Genomic DNA, 16,466 nt, shown 5'->3' with positions numbered 1-16,466 from the left:
GAACCTAAAGCACATTAACTTAGATATGATTCATCAAGAATTTTGAGTTCTCTACATAATACAAAGAAATATCCCTTGGAAATGACTTGGTGAATATATCGGCTAGTTGCTTTGAGGTTTTCACAAACTCAATTATGCAATCACTTTTTTGCACATGATCCTTAAGGAAATGATGTCTAATTTCTATATGCTTAGTCCTTGAATGCAATATGAGATTATTAGATAGGTTAGTGGCACTTGTGTTGTCACACTTGATTGGTACTTTATCAAGCTTTAGACCGTGGTCTAATAATTGTTACTTCATCCATAAGATTTGAGCACAACACACACTGGTGGCAATATATTCCACTTTGGTTGTTGATAAAATAACACAAGCTTGCTTTTTGATGTCCCATGACACTAGCGAACTACCTAAAAGGTGGCAAGTTCCACTTGTACTCTTACGATCCAACTTGCATCCGGCAAAATTCGAATCTGAATATCATATCAAAGAGAGTGAGGCATCCTTAGGATACCATAGTCCTATGTTTTTAGTTACTTTCAAATATTTCATGATGCATTTTATAGCTAAAAAATGTGACTCTCGAGGAGATGATTGGTATCTAGCACAAATGCACATATTGAACATAATATCAAATCTACTTGATGTAAGATATAACAATGAAGCAATGATACCACGATACATAGTTACCTCGATAGCTTTCCCCTTTTCATCCTTGTCAAGATGACAAGACGATGCCATAGGTGTAGAAGCTTCCTTTTATTTTTCCATATCAAATTTCTTCAAAAGCTCCTTACAATACTTCAATTGGTGAACAAAAACACTGTTGCTCAATTGCTTTATTTGGAGCCCTAAGAAGAAGGTTAATTTTCTCATCATAGACATCTCGAGTTCTCTTTTCATCAAATCCAAAAGTTTATTACATAAAATATCATTAGTAGCATCGAAAATAATGTCATATACGTATATTTGCACTAACAATATATCATTTTCAGATTTTGATATAAAAAGTGTGGTGCCTACCTTACCCCATACAAAACTCTTTTTCTAAAAGAGATAAGCTTAGTCTTTCATACCAAGCCCTTTGGGCTTGTTTCAAACCTTAAAGAGCCTTTTTAAGCTTAAAGACATGGTTTGGATATTTAAAGTTCTCAAAACCAGGGGGTTGGTTAACATACACCTCCTCTTGAATGTAACCGTTTAAGAAATCATTTTTTACATCCATTTGAAAGGGTCTGACATCCATGATAGATGCATATACTAATAACATTCTAATGGCTTCCAACCTAGAAACAAGAGCATAGGTCTCATCATAATCTATACCTTCTTCTTGATTATAACCTTGAGCTACTAGCCTTGCTTTGTTTATAATTATCAAGTCTGATTCATCCAATTTATTACGAAAGACCCATTTTGTGCCAATGATAGGATAATCATTTGGCTTAGGGACCAAGTCCCATACATTGTTTCACCCAATCTAGTTTAGCTTTTCTTGCATATCTATACCCCAATGTCCATCCTCTAAGCCCTCATTAACATTTTTCGACTCGATTTGTGAAACAAAAACAACAAAATTTAAAATATTACCTAAAGAGTTTCGGGTTACCAGTCTCTTAGAAATATCACCTATCACTTTGTCGATGGGATGGTCTTTCTTTGTTTTCCATGCTTTAGGCATATCCTGATGATCCTGACTTACTTAATGATCATTATGCTCCACATTTTATGCTTCCACATATTTTATATAAGCGTCTTCTAAAGCACTTGAAATGTCATCACAAACAACCATTCTCTTCTCTTTTTTAGAGAAGATTCGTCAAAATATACAAAAACAGACTCTTCTACAGACATATTGTATTTATTATAAACTCTATAAGCCTTACTATGTACAGAGTAAGCTAAAAATATTCTCTCATCTAATTTTGAGTCAAATTTTCCTAATTTTTCTTTTCCATTATTAAGTATGAAACATTTATAACCAAAAGCATGAAGATGTGTGATATTTGGTTTACGACCTTTTAATAGTTCATAGGGTTTTTTTGAAAGTGGAGGCCTAATTAGTACTCTATTAATCACATTGGATTTGTTATGTACCGCATCAGCCTAAAAGTATTTTGGATCCTTGCTCTCATTCAACATAATTCTAGCTAACTCCTCTAAGACTCGATTCTTCTTCTCAACAACTCCATTAGTGTTGGATACCATGTTTCTCACAAAAAATTTCAAACAAGTGGTTTTCAAATTCACCATTATGATCGCTTCGAATAAACACAATTTTTTTTATTAAATTGGTTTTGGAGTTGTTTGGCAAGATTGTTAAAAGATTTAAAAGTATCACTTTTTAAGGCAGTGAACCATGTCCATGTAAATCTAGAAAAGTCATCGACTATTATGAGCGTGTAGTAGCTACCACCAAAACTCATAACTTGGGAGGGTTTAAACAAGTCCATGTGGTGTAATTCCAATGGCCAGGTTGTGGATATCACTGTTTTTGAAGAAAAAGAGTTTTTAACTTGCTAACATTTTTTACAAGTGTCGCAAATGTCATATGTTTTGAAATTTAGTTTTGGTAGCTCAATTACTAATTCCTTATATGACACTTTTTCTAGGTGTTTTAAGTGAATATGTGCTACTCGATGATGCCAAACCCAAATATCACTTTCCATCGAAATAAAGTATTTTGAAAATAGAGAAGTGATATCTTCCAAGTCAATCCTATAAATGTTGTAAATTCTATGACCAATGAGTTTAACTTTATTATTTATGCCATCGTGTATAATACAAAACTTAAAATCAAAAGACAGTTTGTTACCTTGATCGCACATCTTGCTTATGCTTAGCAAGTTATGCTCAAACCCTTCTACATAAAGGATGTTGTCGATAATAGGTTGCGAAACATTACCTATTTTTCCAACATCGAGTATTTTTCCTTGATTGTTATCACCATATGTGACACAACTCTTTTCTTTGAGTGATATTTCAAGGAATTTAGACCTATCACCTATCATATGCCTCGAACAACCGCTATCAAGGTACCAATGTTGTCCGTGTCTTTAGAGGCATACTTACAAAAAAAAATTACTTGATACTTTTAGGTACCAATTTATGTTGGGTCCCTTTTTGTTAGTAACCAAGGGTGCTAACCCTTTTTGTATCGATACAAATTTGCCACTAGGCACTACATGCCTTCTTATATGACAAGAAATGGATGTATGGCCAGAAATTTCACAATAAAAAAGTAGGCAAGTTATTATGATGCATGTTATGAGTATGAGCTACTTGCTTTCCATATGACCTTTTTTTTATTAGCATGTTTATAGCCTAAACCAGCTCAGTTACCTATGTTTCTTGAAGTAGCAAGCAAATTGTCTAGGTTTTGACTATATATGTGAAACTTGCAATTGTCTTTTTTAAAAATAGAATTTTTAGCTTCTAAAATCTTGCAATTTTCACAAATAGATGTCTCATTTAACTTAGAAGAACAATCACATGAAGAACAAACATATATAAGATCAAGAGTCTCATTTTCTAGTTTTAATTCTTTTAATTCATGTTGCATTTGAACTAGATTCTTTAATTCTTCATGTAGTTCAACAAAGGCACCACAAATTTCATCATATGTAGGTGAATTTTCAGAATATGAGTTAGTTTCAAAAGATTGTACCTCACTAGAATCTCCATGTTCATTTGATTTGCAAGAATCATGAGTGTTGACTATGAGGCACAATTTTGATGTTTCTTCCTCCTCCGAGGTGCTCGTTGTTGACTCCTCTTCGGGAACATTCCGTACTACGTAAGTCATCTTCGATTTAAAGTCTTGAGTGTTGTTATTGTTTTTCTCAACCTTTTTAAGATATTTTGGGCATTGATATTTCATATGTCCCTCTTTCCCACATTTGTGGCAAGTGAGGCGTTCCTTGGGATCCTTGCCTTTTCTGGTTGATTCTTTCGCCTTTTTTGTTGAAACCTTTTCAGCCCACCTTTCCTCTTGAGGAACTTGTTGAATTCTCGTACTAGAAGTGTTATGGTTTCTTCATTGGAATCTGAATCAGAATCATCATCAAATTTCTCTTCTTAGCTTTGTGATTTTGAGGATTTTAGAGAGATACCCTTATTCTTTTTATCTGATTCTTCATGCAATGTCATGTGGCCTAACTCCATCTCATGTTCTTGGAGTTTGCCAAAACGTGTAGCGAGTGTCATTGAATCCAAGTCCTTTGACTCCATGGTGTCTATCATGGGTTGCCAATTATTGTCAGGACATATCAATACTTTATTTGTTAGTTCACCTTTGGCAACAAAAGATTTATCTAATGCACAAAATGATTAACAATATGAGTAAACCTTTTTTGTATATCACTGATTGATTCATTAGGAAACATTCTAAACAACTCATACTCATGTGTTAAGGCATTTAGTCTCGCATGCTTGACTTTGCTTGTGCCTTCATGGGTTACTAATAAGGTATCTCACATTTCCTTAACACTACTACATTGCGACACTCTAAATAATTCATCATGCGAAAGCGCATATGTGATGATGTTTTAAGCTTTTAAACTGTGTTGGATTTTTTCGTTTTTCATCATCCATCCACAAAATTTTTGGCTTTTCTTTAGTCTCACCTTCCACTTACTAGTTGTAGTGGAATGTAGGGACCATTGACTACAACCTCCCAAATGTTTGTGTCAATCGCTTCAATGAATATTCTCAATCGTACTTTCCAGTAGGCGTACCTCTTGCCATTGAAAAATGGAGGGCGATTGATGGATGCGACATTGTCACCAAAAGGGTTAGTAGAGCCCATTGTGATTTTTTCCTAGGATCAATGATCTAAGCGATCAAGCTAGCATTGTCATACTAGCTCTAATACCACTTGTTGAGTAAACGTCTTGTAAAACATACCTAGAGGGAGTGAATAAGTGTAGCGGTTTTCTAATGTTACTTTTTCTATTCATTGAGAATATTGAAAAACAATCCATGATAATCGATTATTACACGTGTCAATTGATTATTATCAGTAAAAGTAATCAATTATTATCAACACTAATCAATTATTCTGATTCTTTGAAATCTTGACCAAAATAGTTTTTTGCAAAACAAGCTATCTCATAAACAATCTTTACAATTTCAATTTGCTTAACGAGAATATTCCAAATGCTAAATCAATAATATGAAGATAAAGAATCAATAAGCAAATTCAAGAACCAATAACAAAACACGTAAAGACTGAAATTTTCTTGAGATAAAAGGATAGAATAGTGCACAAAGAATTTTATTCCGCTTCGTTTGCGGGTCCACTTGCAAACTACATCCAAGCCTTCCATTCCGATCTTGTGAGATTTTATTCAACATGGAATAAAATGTATATTACAAACACGCTCCCAATGACTTTACAAACGCTCATTTCTTGGTCCTAGAGTCTCTCACGGCGGTTTGACCTCCTACTCGTCTCTTAGGATACTTAACATCTACTAATGGTATAACCACAACCGCTAATTCCTCTCAACCAAGACCTTTGTAAATGTGAAGACTCAATACCTAACATCAGCTAGATTTTCACTCTAATTCTCAACAATTTTGAGAATTTCAATTAAATTGGTTAAAGAAAAATATGAGTAATATGCACCTTATACGTGCTAATTGAATACTAAACTCAGAAACAAACTCAAAGACAAAAATCTCACAAGAACCCTAAAGTTTAAGTGAAGATTGAAGCAAGGTTTGTGTATATGAAATCTATAATGCACTCTAGGAAAAGAATGTAAGAATTCAATCTCTTTTCAATGTTGAAATCCAAAGAAACTCTAACACTTTTCAACACAAGATTTCATTCAGAGAATTTTTATGAAAATATGAAATTTTGAAAACCAAGATTCTGAACAAATGAGAAGAAAAACTGTTTTTATACAAAATTATTTCATGTTATGTCTAATCGATTATCTCAACTGGTAATCGATTATCAACTAGCTAAAAACTTATCTCTTGAAAATAATCGATTGTTTCTTGAGTAATCAATTATTGGTGCCAAGAGATCTAAATCTTTTAGCTACTCGATCTTTTTCTAATCGATTATTCTCATACATAACTGATTATTAGTTTCCATGTCTATTAGTAGAGTTGAAAATTAATTTCTTTGATATATGATGAACCTCTTACATGATGTTTGATGAACCTCCTACATGATGTATGTGCATGCAATGCATGATTTTGAAATATGTACCATTTTGATGCAACAAAATCATGTGTAGGGATGACAATAAAAACTGAACTCGTGGGTACCCGCCCGAACCGAACCCGAATTTAAAGGGGAAACCCCGATGTGATTAAGTTTGGGTTCAGGTTTTACCCGAGTTTAAATTTCGGGTTTGGTATAGCAAAGACCCTAACCCAAACCCGTCTCGAAATAAGGTAATTCAATTTAAAATTGAAATTTCTATCATTTGCCAATTGTTTTTAATTTCTAGTTTTACTTTACATACTATTGCATCTTCAAACATAAAAAAATGAAATAATACAAGAGAAAATAGAAATGTTAGAGAAAAATTACACGAAAATAATATCATATTTTCCTTAATACTTTATCATTTTCGGTTTTTTTTTGGGTTCGGGTATTGTATTTTTATTTTCAACCCCGTTGAGTTTGGGTTCGGGTTTTGAATTTCGGGTTCGGTTTGGATATGTGCAAACCCGACCCCGATCCGCCCCGTTGTCATTCCTAATCATATGTGGTCAATGCATAGTTATAAAAACCGTTTCGTACCGGTCGGTTCAACCGGAAAACCGGTAAATCGGACCCCTAACCGGTACGGTACAGGTGTTGAACCGGCCAAGTATTAAACTGGTCAAAACCGGTCAAAAACCGGTCCAAACCGATCCAAACCGGTGAACCGGCCGGTATTTTACTAAACCGGCCGGTTTATACACATATTTTTTTTTTAAAAAAACTTAAAAACTTAAAAGTCCATTACAAGGTGACCCACATTTCCAACCATTCTTCAACCCTTCAAGGCACATACTTCCAAAACATACTTAGATTACATTCGTGTGTAATCTCAGTGACATTTGTGTAATCTTGGAGTACTGTCTGAAGATAGGATTAAATAGAAAAGTATAATATTCATATGAGGCAACTTTGACTCATTGATGTTAAATGTTAAAACTCCAAATTTATTTGTTTTGTAGAGTGAGTTGTGAACTTATGTCATTTATTTATATTTTGCGGTTGTTAAGTGATACTTTTGGATTGATATATGTTTTTTAATTTAGACTTTGAATTTGTTAAAGACTTAAAGTTGTTTATTTATGTGAATTTTGAATAGATTATAAATATGGATTATAAATTTGAGTATCTACTTATTTGGAATTTTTTTGTTATAGGTTTATATATATATAAATATAAGTAGCATGTCCGGTTTAACCGGCATGCGATTTAATTATTGAACCACTGGTTGAACCACTGTACCACTATACCAGTAGCTTGACCGGTTTGATAACCGGTACGGTTTTAATAACACTGGGTCAATGTAATGCATGAATACTAGTTATCATGTATGGATGAGTGATATGTCTTATTTTAGATAAATCAAGTTTTAAGTTTTGCGAGACTTTCATTTGTGTGAGAACATGTTTTATCTCCCATTTGTGTCTTACTTAGATGAATACGGTTTTAATAACACTGGGTCAATGTAATGCATGATATGTCTTACTTAGATGAATACTAGTTATCATGAATACTGCTTTTTTATCTCCCATTTGTGTGAGAACATGTTTTACCACAACACAGTTATTGCTAATTAATGTGACGTCATGTTTGGTCTCTTTATATTGCGAAGTGCTGCAAATTGTTTTTATAATAAAAAAGTTATGTGTTTGTAGTGACTTTCTTCCTTCTTGATTGATATATGTTGATTCAGTATTAACATTTATTTAATTATGATATTCCAACTTTCTCGGTTTCTTGAGAGACTTGGGACTATTAAGCAATAAAGACAGTTGTAATTGTCTATAACTATGCTGAATATTCAGGTTTGGGACCTGAAATACTTGTTGGTTCTGCAACATTTGACCTTTTCCCCATCCTTGATGTTTGCGTTTCCTCATGGCATCAACATTGCATTATCTAATGTGTTAATTTCAATTTTATTGTTAGTAATTTAAACTTGTATACATGTAGGGACCAATTTATCAATAGTTAAAGTTTAAGGAGAAATTAGGAAGAAAAAATAGTTTATAATATCTATTTATAATACACATAAAATTTAAGGGGTTTTGTGAACTTTTTCTTTTAATTATTAAAAAAAATTCAGTTCTATAGATGGGTTCCATAATCTCTAAACCATAATTACAAATGATTTTCACTTGCACATAATATCTATCGTTGGTGTATGAAGTATCAATACTTTTTTTTAAATATAGATTTTACATACTGTATTATGTCACATGGATAAGAAAAATATTTATATTTATGGATACAAATAAAAATACTCATTGTAATAATTTATGGATACGGAGATGTATTATAAAATCTACCATGTGGGTATTGCATATTTAAAAATATGTTTTTAATAAATATTATACATATATATTATAATTTTTATTACTTTGAGATTATATATATTCTATTTTATTATTATTTCATAATAGATTCTAATGATTGAACTATATTCATAAATTTATCATATACATTTATTACTATTTATGTGATAATTATTGTCATATATATATATAGTTAAAAAACATATAAATGTCTCATTAAATGTGACAACATATTGAATATAGAGTTAATTACACTCACACTTCATGAGTTTTAGTGAAATTACACAAACCACCTTTCACTTTTTCTACACCTACACAAACCTCCCCTAGTTTTTATACTTTCATTACAATGACTATCCTTACATGAGAAATAAGTGTAATCTTTTAAACAGAAAATGTGATAAATGCAATTAAGTTAAACAAAACATGGTATATTGTGGAGACAAATCCAAATAATATACAAATCAATGTATCTTTATTATTTTTTATTACAAAATGCATCAACAATTCTAAAGAGATATTGTTTAAATCGGTCTTATACTATATCGTAACGAACTAAAAATAATAAAGACGTATCGACTCATATATTATTTGGATTTGTCTCCACAATATACCATGTTTTGTTTAACTTAATTGCATTGATCACATTTTTTGTTCAAAAAATTACACTTATTTCTCATGCAGAGGTGATCAGTGTAATGAAAGTATAAAAATTAGGGGATTTATGTAGGTGTAGAAAAATGAGAGATAATTTGTATAATTTCACTAAAACTCAGGATCAATTTAATTTACCCTTGAATATATGTTTTGATATATGCATGAGTGGACACAAATATGTATGGGGATGAGTAAACACTAGATGTATACTCACATGCTAGAGGTAAAAGATTATATTTTGTATAAAGTTTCAACAGCACACACAAATAAATTATTACTTATTATCCTCTTTGTTTGAAAATTATTGTTCACTTTATGAAATATAATTTTTTTTTGGTATAAAGAAACAAAACAAAAAAACTAAGGTAGATGAGAAAGATCTAAGTTAAGATAAGGTTTGACAATCAATTAGAAATGAAGTTTAGATTTGTCATTGAATAGATGAGTGAGAATCTAGCTTAGACATGATGTTCGCTACCTAAGTATCCTCTATTACAACAAACTTGATCTCCAGGATTCAATCGTAAAACATTCATAAACACATATTAAAGATAACATGATCGATGGAGTTACTAAATATAAATTTGTTTCATCATAACTCTCCACTTATAATTTCATGATAATATTAAATGCTTATGTTTCAATAATTCTTTATGAGAAAAAGTAAATGATGAGTAATAAGAGTAAAATTTAATGATTAAAATAAGAAATCAAATGTTACTTTTCTGAATATTAATAAAATTAATTATATTCCTAATATATGTTACTTCTGTTCGGTATATTTTAAAAAGAGGAAGTAATATTTTCTTTTGGACTTTTGGGTCAATTTGCAACATGGTTTTGTGCTTTTAAAGAAAATATTAGTCAAAGGACAGCGATGTTAGTGTAGAAATACACGATAATCAAAGCCAGCTATATACCCTTCTAACTCATCCGTTCAAACAGTGTAAGAACTCACCCATTGACTCTCTCTTTCTATCAAATACTAATCTTTTTCTTGGAAATTTCCTCCCTTAGTTCTGGCCCACTTTCACCTTCATTTCTTCATTACAAAAATACCCATTTGTTCTTTTTTTGAAGTGTCAAGATTTCGGTATGTTTTGTTGAGAATCAGTGACATTTTTTGGTGATGATGATTAGTTCCATTATTTTTTGGATCAGGGACCTTTTGGAATGCATGTGGTAAGCTTTCCTTCGTTCTCAATATTGATATAAATATTATCCTCAATTCCCTTGCTTTAGTTGAATTGAGTGAATAAATGGAAGTGTTTCAGTTTATGGAAGTTGTATCTGTTGTGTTACTGTTTTTGATTTGGACTTTATTTACTGTCTCTTAGTTCTGTTTCCAAAATTAACAATATAACTACATTGTTTGTTAGATGATTTGGCAAAACCAATAAGGTATTGGTGTATGGTTTAAGGCCCTACTAGATCCCTAGATATGTCAGAAAGGTCAAAAGTTTGATTATTGAGAGCGACATTTGTTGGGAGAGGTAGCCACACACCCGAAAGAGATTAGTTCTTTACCCATAAGGTGAGGAATACCATTGGTTATACCAAGAAAAATGATTTGGCAAAGTTTTATATTAATTGTAGACTTTCTAGCACAACCTTTTGTGTGGTGGAGAAAGACTCGATTGTTGTGGTAGTAGTTCTGTTTACAAAATTGATAAATTTACTGGTGAATATGCATTAAGCAGACATTTGGGGTACTAATTAAGGACTGATTTGCCTTGTTCTTCTTTTATACTTTATTTTTTTTGGGGTAGTTGACTTGTAGAAGAAAAGGGGTTCCAGGATTTAGTTTGAATTAGTCATTTGGGGTAGCAAAAGTGTGTGTTTGCCATTGAATAATGCAATTTGGTCTAATAAGTTTTCTGAATAAGTGTTTATAGTAACCCTGTTGCTGACTTGCTGTCATCATTTTTTGGGGTGCAAATTAAATGAACAGGGAATGATTTCTGTTGTAAGCTTCTGGGTCATAATTATCAGGCTCTAGTGGTTGAAAATGAAAAACCGAGTTTAAACAGTGATATAAAATAGTTTTAGTGGTTAAATGAGGGATGGTGGGAGAGAAAGTGTCTTCCTTTATTTGAGGGATGAAATGGTCAGAATGTACAAGGGATACAGAAAGGGAATATCAAATCTTTAGCAAATAATTGATATGAAATCTTCTAGGGTTAGAGTAATTTATTTGTCTAAATTTTTACAATAAATAAGTGTATTTGTACCTACATCATTCCATAGTTATATATCCGACTCTTGCCATGAAAATCAGCCAGGTACTATTTGTTTTAACAGTCTACTGGATAGATCTAAAAGGAAATATTCAAGCTTTATTTGATTTGATTTAGTGGAATAACTCTTGGAACCTATCAAGAATGAGGTTTACTCAATCAGAACACCTGAATATCCAAAAATATAGAAAAAAAGTGATTTCCTTTTGTGTTGTATACAATCTTATCACTGATTGAGGTTTCCTTTATCAGTGTATGGTGCTGACAATTTTCAACTAAAGCTTCTTGAAAAGAGTGATTTCCTTTTGTGTTGTACACGATGTTATCGCTAGTTACCTTGGAAAATTATAGAAAAGATCCTACACAATGATTCAAATTGCGGACCGCATCATGTGATGCGGCCATAGCGGATAGCGCTACCGCATTGGACCACATCGAATTCAAAAAATATATTTTTAATTAGAAATTAATTCACACCGCAACGGCCCCAATCCTACATAAATACATTGATAAGATGATATATGTGACACATTGCAAACTAGTTAAGTGTTATTTACTGTGGAGCAAGCAAACAAGGTCACAATGATTTCTGTGTTGGAATGTTGACTGTAGCAAGATTTCTCTATCATCAGTTTATAGCCCTAAAGTTCTTCCTGGTAATGCTAAACTTTAAAATGAACAATCCGAGAAATGAAGCAAAATGTTATATTTTTTACTAGGTCTGGTTTAACTTCCTCAACTATTTTTTGGGCATAGGGTTGTTATTAAATGCATTTAACATAGGTAGCAACTTGAGGTGTATTGTGTTCTTGGTTCTGTTAATAACAGAGAACATATTGTGAGTGTGTTCTGCTATTCTATTTCAGGCTCAATTTCCAAACTGCTTTAGCATTCTTTCCAGAGAAGCTTATATACTGCAAATTGAGTCTTATTATATAGGCTTGATTGTTCTATTATTGCTGTTATTTAACTTGTTTTATAACAGAGCAGTGGTTGTTTTGGATGCTGCACAAAACTGACACCAATTAAAGCAGTGGATGAAGTGACGAACGGACGAAAAATTCAGGGGCAGACAGTTAAAAAACCAACCACATCAGATGATTTCTGGAGTTCGAGTACACATGATGTGGATAACAGCACCGTTCAATCTCAAAGAAGTATCCAGTCTGTTAGTACATTAAATCAAATTCTTGGAACTTCTATGGAAGGCAATGATCATGAATTTGTAAACCGAGGCAAGTTCTAGATTTTTTCTTGATTCTTTCCTATGACTCATGACTAATTATTTGAAAAGTTATATTTTTATCATAAATTATGTTTTTTCGGGTAAGACAAGGCCTTGAAGATCTAGATAGGAAAAGGGAAAGGGTAGACAGGCCATGAGGCCCAGTCCTATGACCGAGGTGGGCGCTGTTGTTAGCACAGGTGTTGGGCACATGGCATATAAGTTTTTTACGTGTTTTGTTCATTATTCGCCATTCCGAGATAGACATCATTTTCTAAAACCATTTTATTTCAGTTTACCTGTATATATAGCCACCATTTATTATTTTGATGATTTACTTTTTTGCTTATAAAAGTAAAAGAAAGGTTAATTTCTTATCGATAAATTACACTGTTCGTTGCAGGTCTTCTCCTCTGGAATAAGAACAGGCTTAAGTGGATCGGAAGTGATAGACCGAAGAACCAAACCCAGCAAATGCAGGAATCCAGACTAAGGTATGTCATTAGGAAGTGCTACTAATGGTTTATGGCCTAATTGCTGAAACTGAAATAGCCTCATTGCATAACCTTATTTAGACCTATTTTGACAAAACATATGCACCTTTATTGCATTGGTGATATTCTTTATTTTTCTTTCGGGTCTTCGCGATTTCAGCACAAATCACATAGTTTTAGCTCAGGATGCATATAGCTGTACATTTTCTTCATAGCCATACACTTTATATTGCCTTATACAAACTAAAGTCTACATTAACTGTACTTTCCCTTTGTCTTTCTAAATTTCTCATGGGTGAATGACTTGCAGTGCAAATGCAAGTTATGAAACTTTGCTCGGGACCAGACGGCTTTTTCCGAAGCCCATACCCTTGTCTGTAAGTATCCTGTCTATGTTTGCAGTTGGTTGAGAATGAAGAATTATTAATTGATACATTGTTTTTCAATAAATAGGAAATGGTTGAATTCTTGGTGGATGTTTGGGAGCAGGAAGGGATGTATTATTGAGATTTGTGAGATTAAAATTCTGAATCTGCCTTTATGTTATAGGCTTCAGATCTTCTGTCTACAGTTTTGTAGAGAAGGTTAAAAGAGATCAAACATGAGCTTGTTTCTGCCTCATGTACATGATTATATACCATTTACAAACTAATATAGCATGTCCCAATCATAATATTAATCATACCAACCAACTTTCAAAATTATCCCTTGCTTGTTTCTTTTTTTATTTGTTTAGGAACTATTAGGATATACAAAATAACAAATTCCAATAGTTGGATATCCTACTTGAAAGAGACAAATTGTTTATTTGAATTCCATGAGTAATTTGTATGTACTCAACATTTTTTATTTGTAATAGAAGAGTGTATACATGAATTCCTTAATTTTACGGAAATAAAATCTAAAGGATAAATACATGATATGATTTTGATTAATCATATATTTAATCCTAATCAGATATAGAATTCAATAATCTCATCCCTCCACCTCAAGTTGAATGCATTGAGTATATATATATATATGTATATATATCTATATATATGTATATATATGTATATGTATATGTATATATATGTATATGTATATATATATATAATGATATTTTTGGACCTCAGAAAGACTTAGTGAATATATATGCTAATGGATCCTTGGAATTCAACAATGGTGTACCGATCTCCTTGCAATAACCTTTTTGTGAATATAATGGTTGTTTATCTGTTCATGAAAGATTGGACTAGAAGTAATATATAAAGTTGTCTGATTTGTAGGTTCAACTTTTAGAGAACTTTAACTCAGTGAGAAGATGTTTGTGCCAAGCTAGCTCTTCTATAGTAAGAGACATGACTGCCTCTGCACTTGATCTAGCAATATCATTCAGATGATTTCCTATGATTTGGACAGCAAACCCAATATGCAATATATGCAAGAATATAAGTATGACCATTTTTCTCATAGACCAGTCCTCTTCTAGGAGACCTTTTCATGTATCTCAAGATTCAAACAACTGCATAACAATGTCTGTCTAGTGGTAATTAAGAAATTGACTTATAACTCTTACAACAAATGATATATATGGTTTGGTAATAGTCAAATAATGTAGTTTAACTATAAGTCTTAGATAACTTCCTAGGTTCCAATATGGTATCCCTTACTTTGACATATGTTTAAGATTAAGATCCATTGAGTATCAATAGGCTTATAATCTAACATTCATGTGTCCTTTAGGATATCTAGAGCATATTCCTCCAGGATATGACAATACATGTGATCGAAGTATCTTAATGTCATAAATTAATGCAATGGTTCAAATTCTTTAATTTGTAAGTATTGGAATAAATATTTCTCCAGACGTTTGATTTTATCATGATCATTGCCAATAATGACAATGCCATCATTATAAACTAGAGGAGAAATACATTGATCAAAGGAGTAATGTTGATAGAATACAAAGTGATCTTTATCTTTATGGATCATACCAAACTTTTGAAGAACATATATTAAGTTGTTGAACCATGCTTTGAAATATTAATGGTTATTTGGTCCACAATAGTGCTTGACATCATTAAAATCAAAGATAAATATGTAAGATTTGTATTTGACCCTAGAGGATAGACTGGTGCGAAGCTGTGAAGAAGCAAGGAACTTTGGTCGTGGGTCAATCTACTGTCACATAAGTTTTCATAATTTTATGAATAATTGTAATTTTCTTTTTTGAATAAGTGGTTATAAGCCCTTCTAGGCTAAAACCCAAGTTTTAATTATGTATACGTGACCTTTCAAATGCTTACATCTTCCTTACTCCAAAGGACTTAGTAGAAGACAATATATTTATTGCTTTCATACACTTTCATTAATGAGGGTTGTCTTCTTGTTTAGGCTAGTTGTCATATATATGTACTATATATTTTGAATCAATAGAACATAATTCACCTTGTTCAGAGATTTTCATAGAGCATAATGAGAAAGTGAGCCTCATGGGTTCCAATTGAACCGAGAACTTATCAAGGAGATTTCCTTATGACATTCCATACCTGAACTTATCAAAAAAATATTTCTCTTATGGCTTTCTAAGGGCTTATCATTCCCCCTGAGTGTGGCACACCTTATTTCTATTTCATGTCTCCTTCATTTCCTCTTATTGTATCAATTTCATTTTATTTCATAGCCTTAGAATTTATTCATCATAAAACCATGTTGGTTGTTATTTTTCTTCATGAATTTCGATCTCCATTGGAGCATAAATAATTGGCCTTTAATTTTTCACAAGAATCTATCATCCTACAACCTCCACAACTCCAAAAACAATAAACACTTGTCTTATTTCTGTTTTCCAACTCAAGAACAATCCCAATCATCCTGATGCTAGGTGAGAACTCCTCAATTAGAATCTTGCATTAAGGGTGTTGGGAGTCAGTTCAGGTTGGTTTATAGACAAAAAATTATTTCATCTCAAGATATAAATAACATGTGATCTAATTTAGTTTGGTTGATTTACATTAAGACAAGTGACCCAATCGAATCCAAAAGTTATATCTAGTTTGATTGAACTTTTTAATTAAAAAATAACATGATTACTACACATTCAAAATGTTAAATTCATATAAAAATAAAAGTCCTTTTCAAAATAACAAGTTCAGTACATTATTAAAGTGTCAAATTTACATTCAAACATAAAAATATATTAGAAAGTGTTAATTAGTAAGTAACAACACTTTTAACAATTTGAAAATATGAATTTTTTTGATTATCAATTGTTGTTGTAATTGTTGTTTTTGAACCTGTTGGATTATGAATGCTAATTTTATCTTAACTTTTTA

General features: G+C 32.0%; 1 protein-coding gene across 4 annotated transcripts; it reads left to right on the top strand.

Moving 5' to 3' along the window:
• Nucleotides 10,060-15,501, top strand: LOC109343587. Of its 4 annotated transcripts, none has more exons than XM_019581955.1 (5): nucleotides 10,060-10,375; nucleotides 12,416-12,665; nucleotides 13,059-13,149; nucleotides 13,460-13,526; nucleotides 14,418-15,501. In XM_019581955.1, the coding sequence occupies exons 1-5, from the start codon at nucleotides 10,367-10,369 to the stop codon at nucleotides 14,529-14,531; spliced, it is 531 nt and encodes a 176-aa protein (XP_019437500.1). In that variant the 5' UTR covers nucleotides 10,060-10,366; the 3' UTR covers nucleotides 14,532-15,501. The 4 variants fall into 4 exon arrangements, with proteins under 4 accessions (XP_019437500.1, XP_019437499.1, XP_019437503.1 ...); XM_019581954.1 differs by having other exon boundaries at nucleotides 10,062-10,375; nucleotides 12,421-12,665; nucleotides 14,418-15,497; XM_019581958.1 differs by lacking the exon at nucleotides 14,418-15,501 and adding an exon at nucleotides 13,603-13,867 and having other exon boundaries at nucleotides 10,065-10,375.

Source organism: Lupinus angustifolius, chromosome LG03, assembly GCF_001865875.1.
Source record: "Lupinus angustifolius cultivar Tanjil chromosome LG03, LupAngTanjil_v1.0, whole genome shotgun sequence".
NCBI lineage: Eukaryota > Viridiplantae > Streptophyta > Magnoliopsida > Fabales > Fabaceae > Lupinus > Lupinus angustifolius.
Note: the sequence above shows the minus strand (reverse complement) of the source record. Positions and strands in the feature narration are given on the sequence as shown.

Bases quoted from the DNA above. Each gene is read 5' to 3' on its own strand.
- LOC109343587 (XM_019581954.1), top strand. From the start codon at position 10,323: ATGATGATTAGTTCCATTATTTTTTGGATCAGGGACCTTTTGGAATGC. The intron at 10,376-12,420 runs GTAAGCTTTCCT...ATAACAGAGCAG, and splicing joins GACCTTTTGGAATGCATGTG to TGGTTGTTTTGGATGCTGCA. The intron at 12,666-13,058 runs GCAAGTTCTAGA...TGTTCGTTGCAG, and splicing joins TCATGAATTTGTAAACCGAG to GTCTTCTCCTCTGGAATAAG.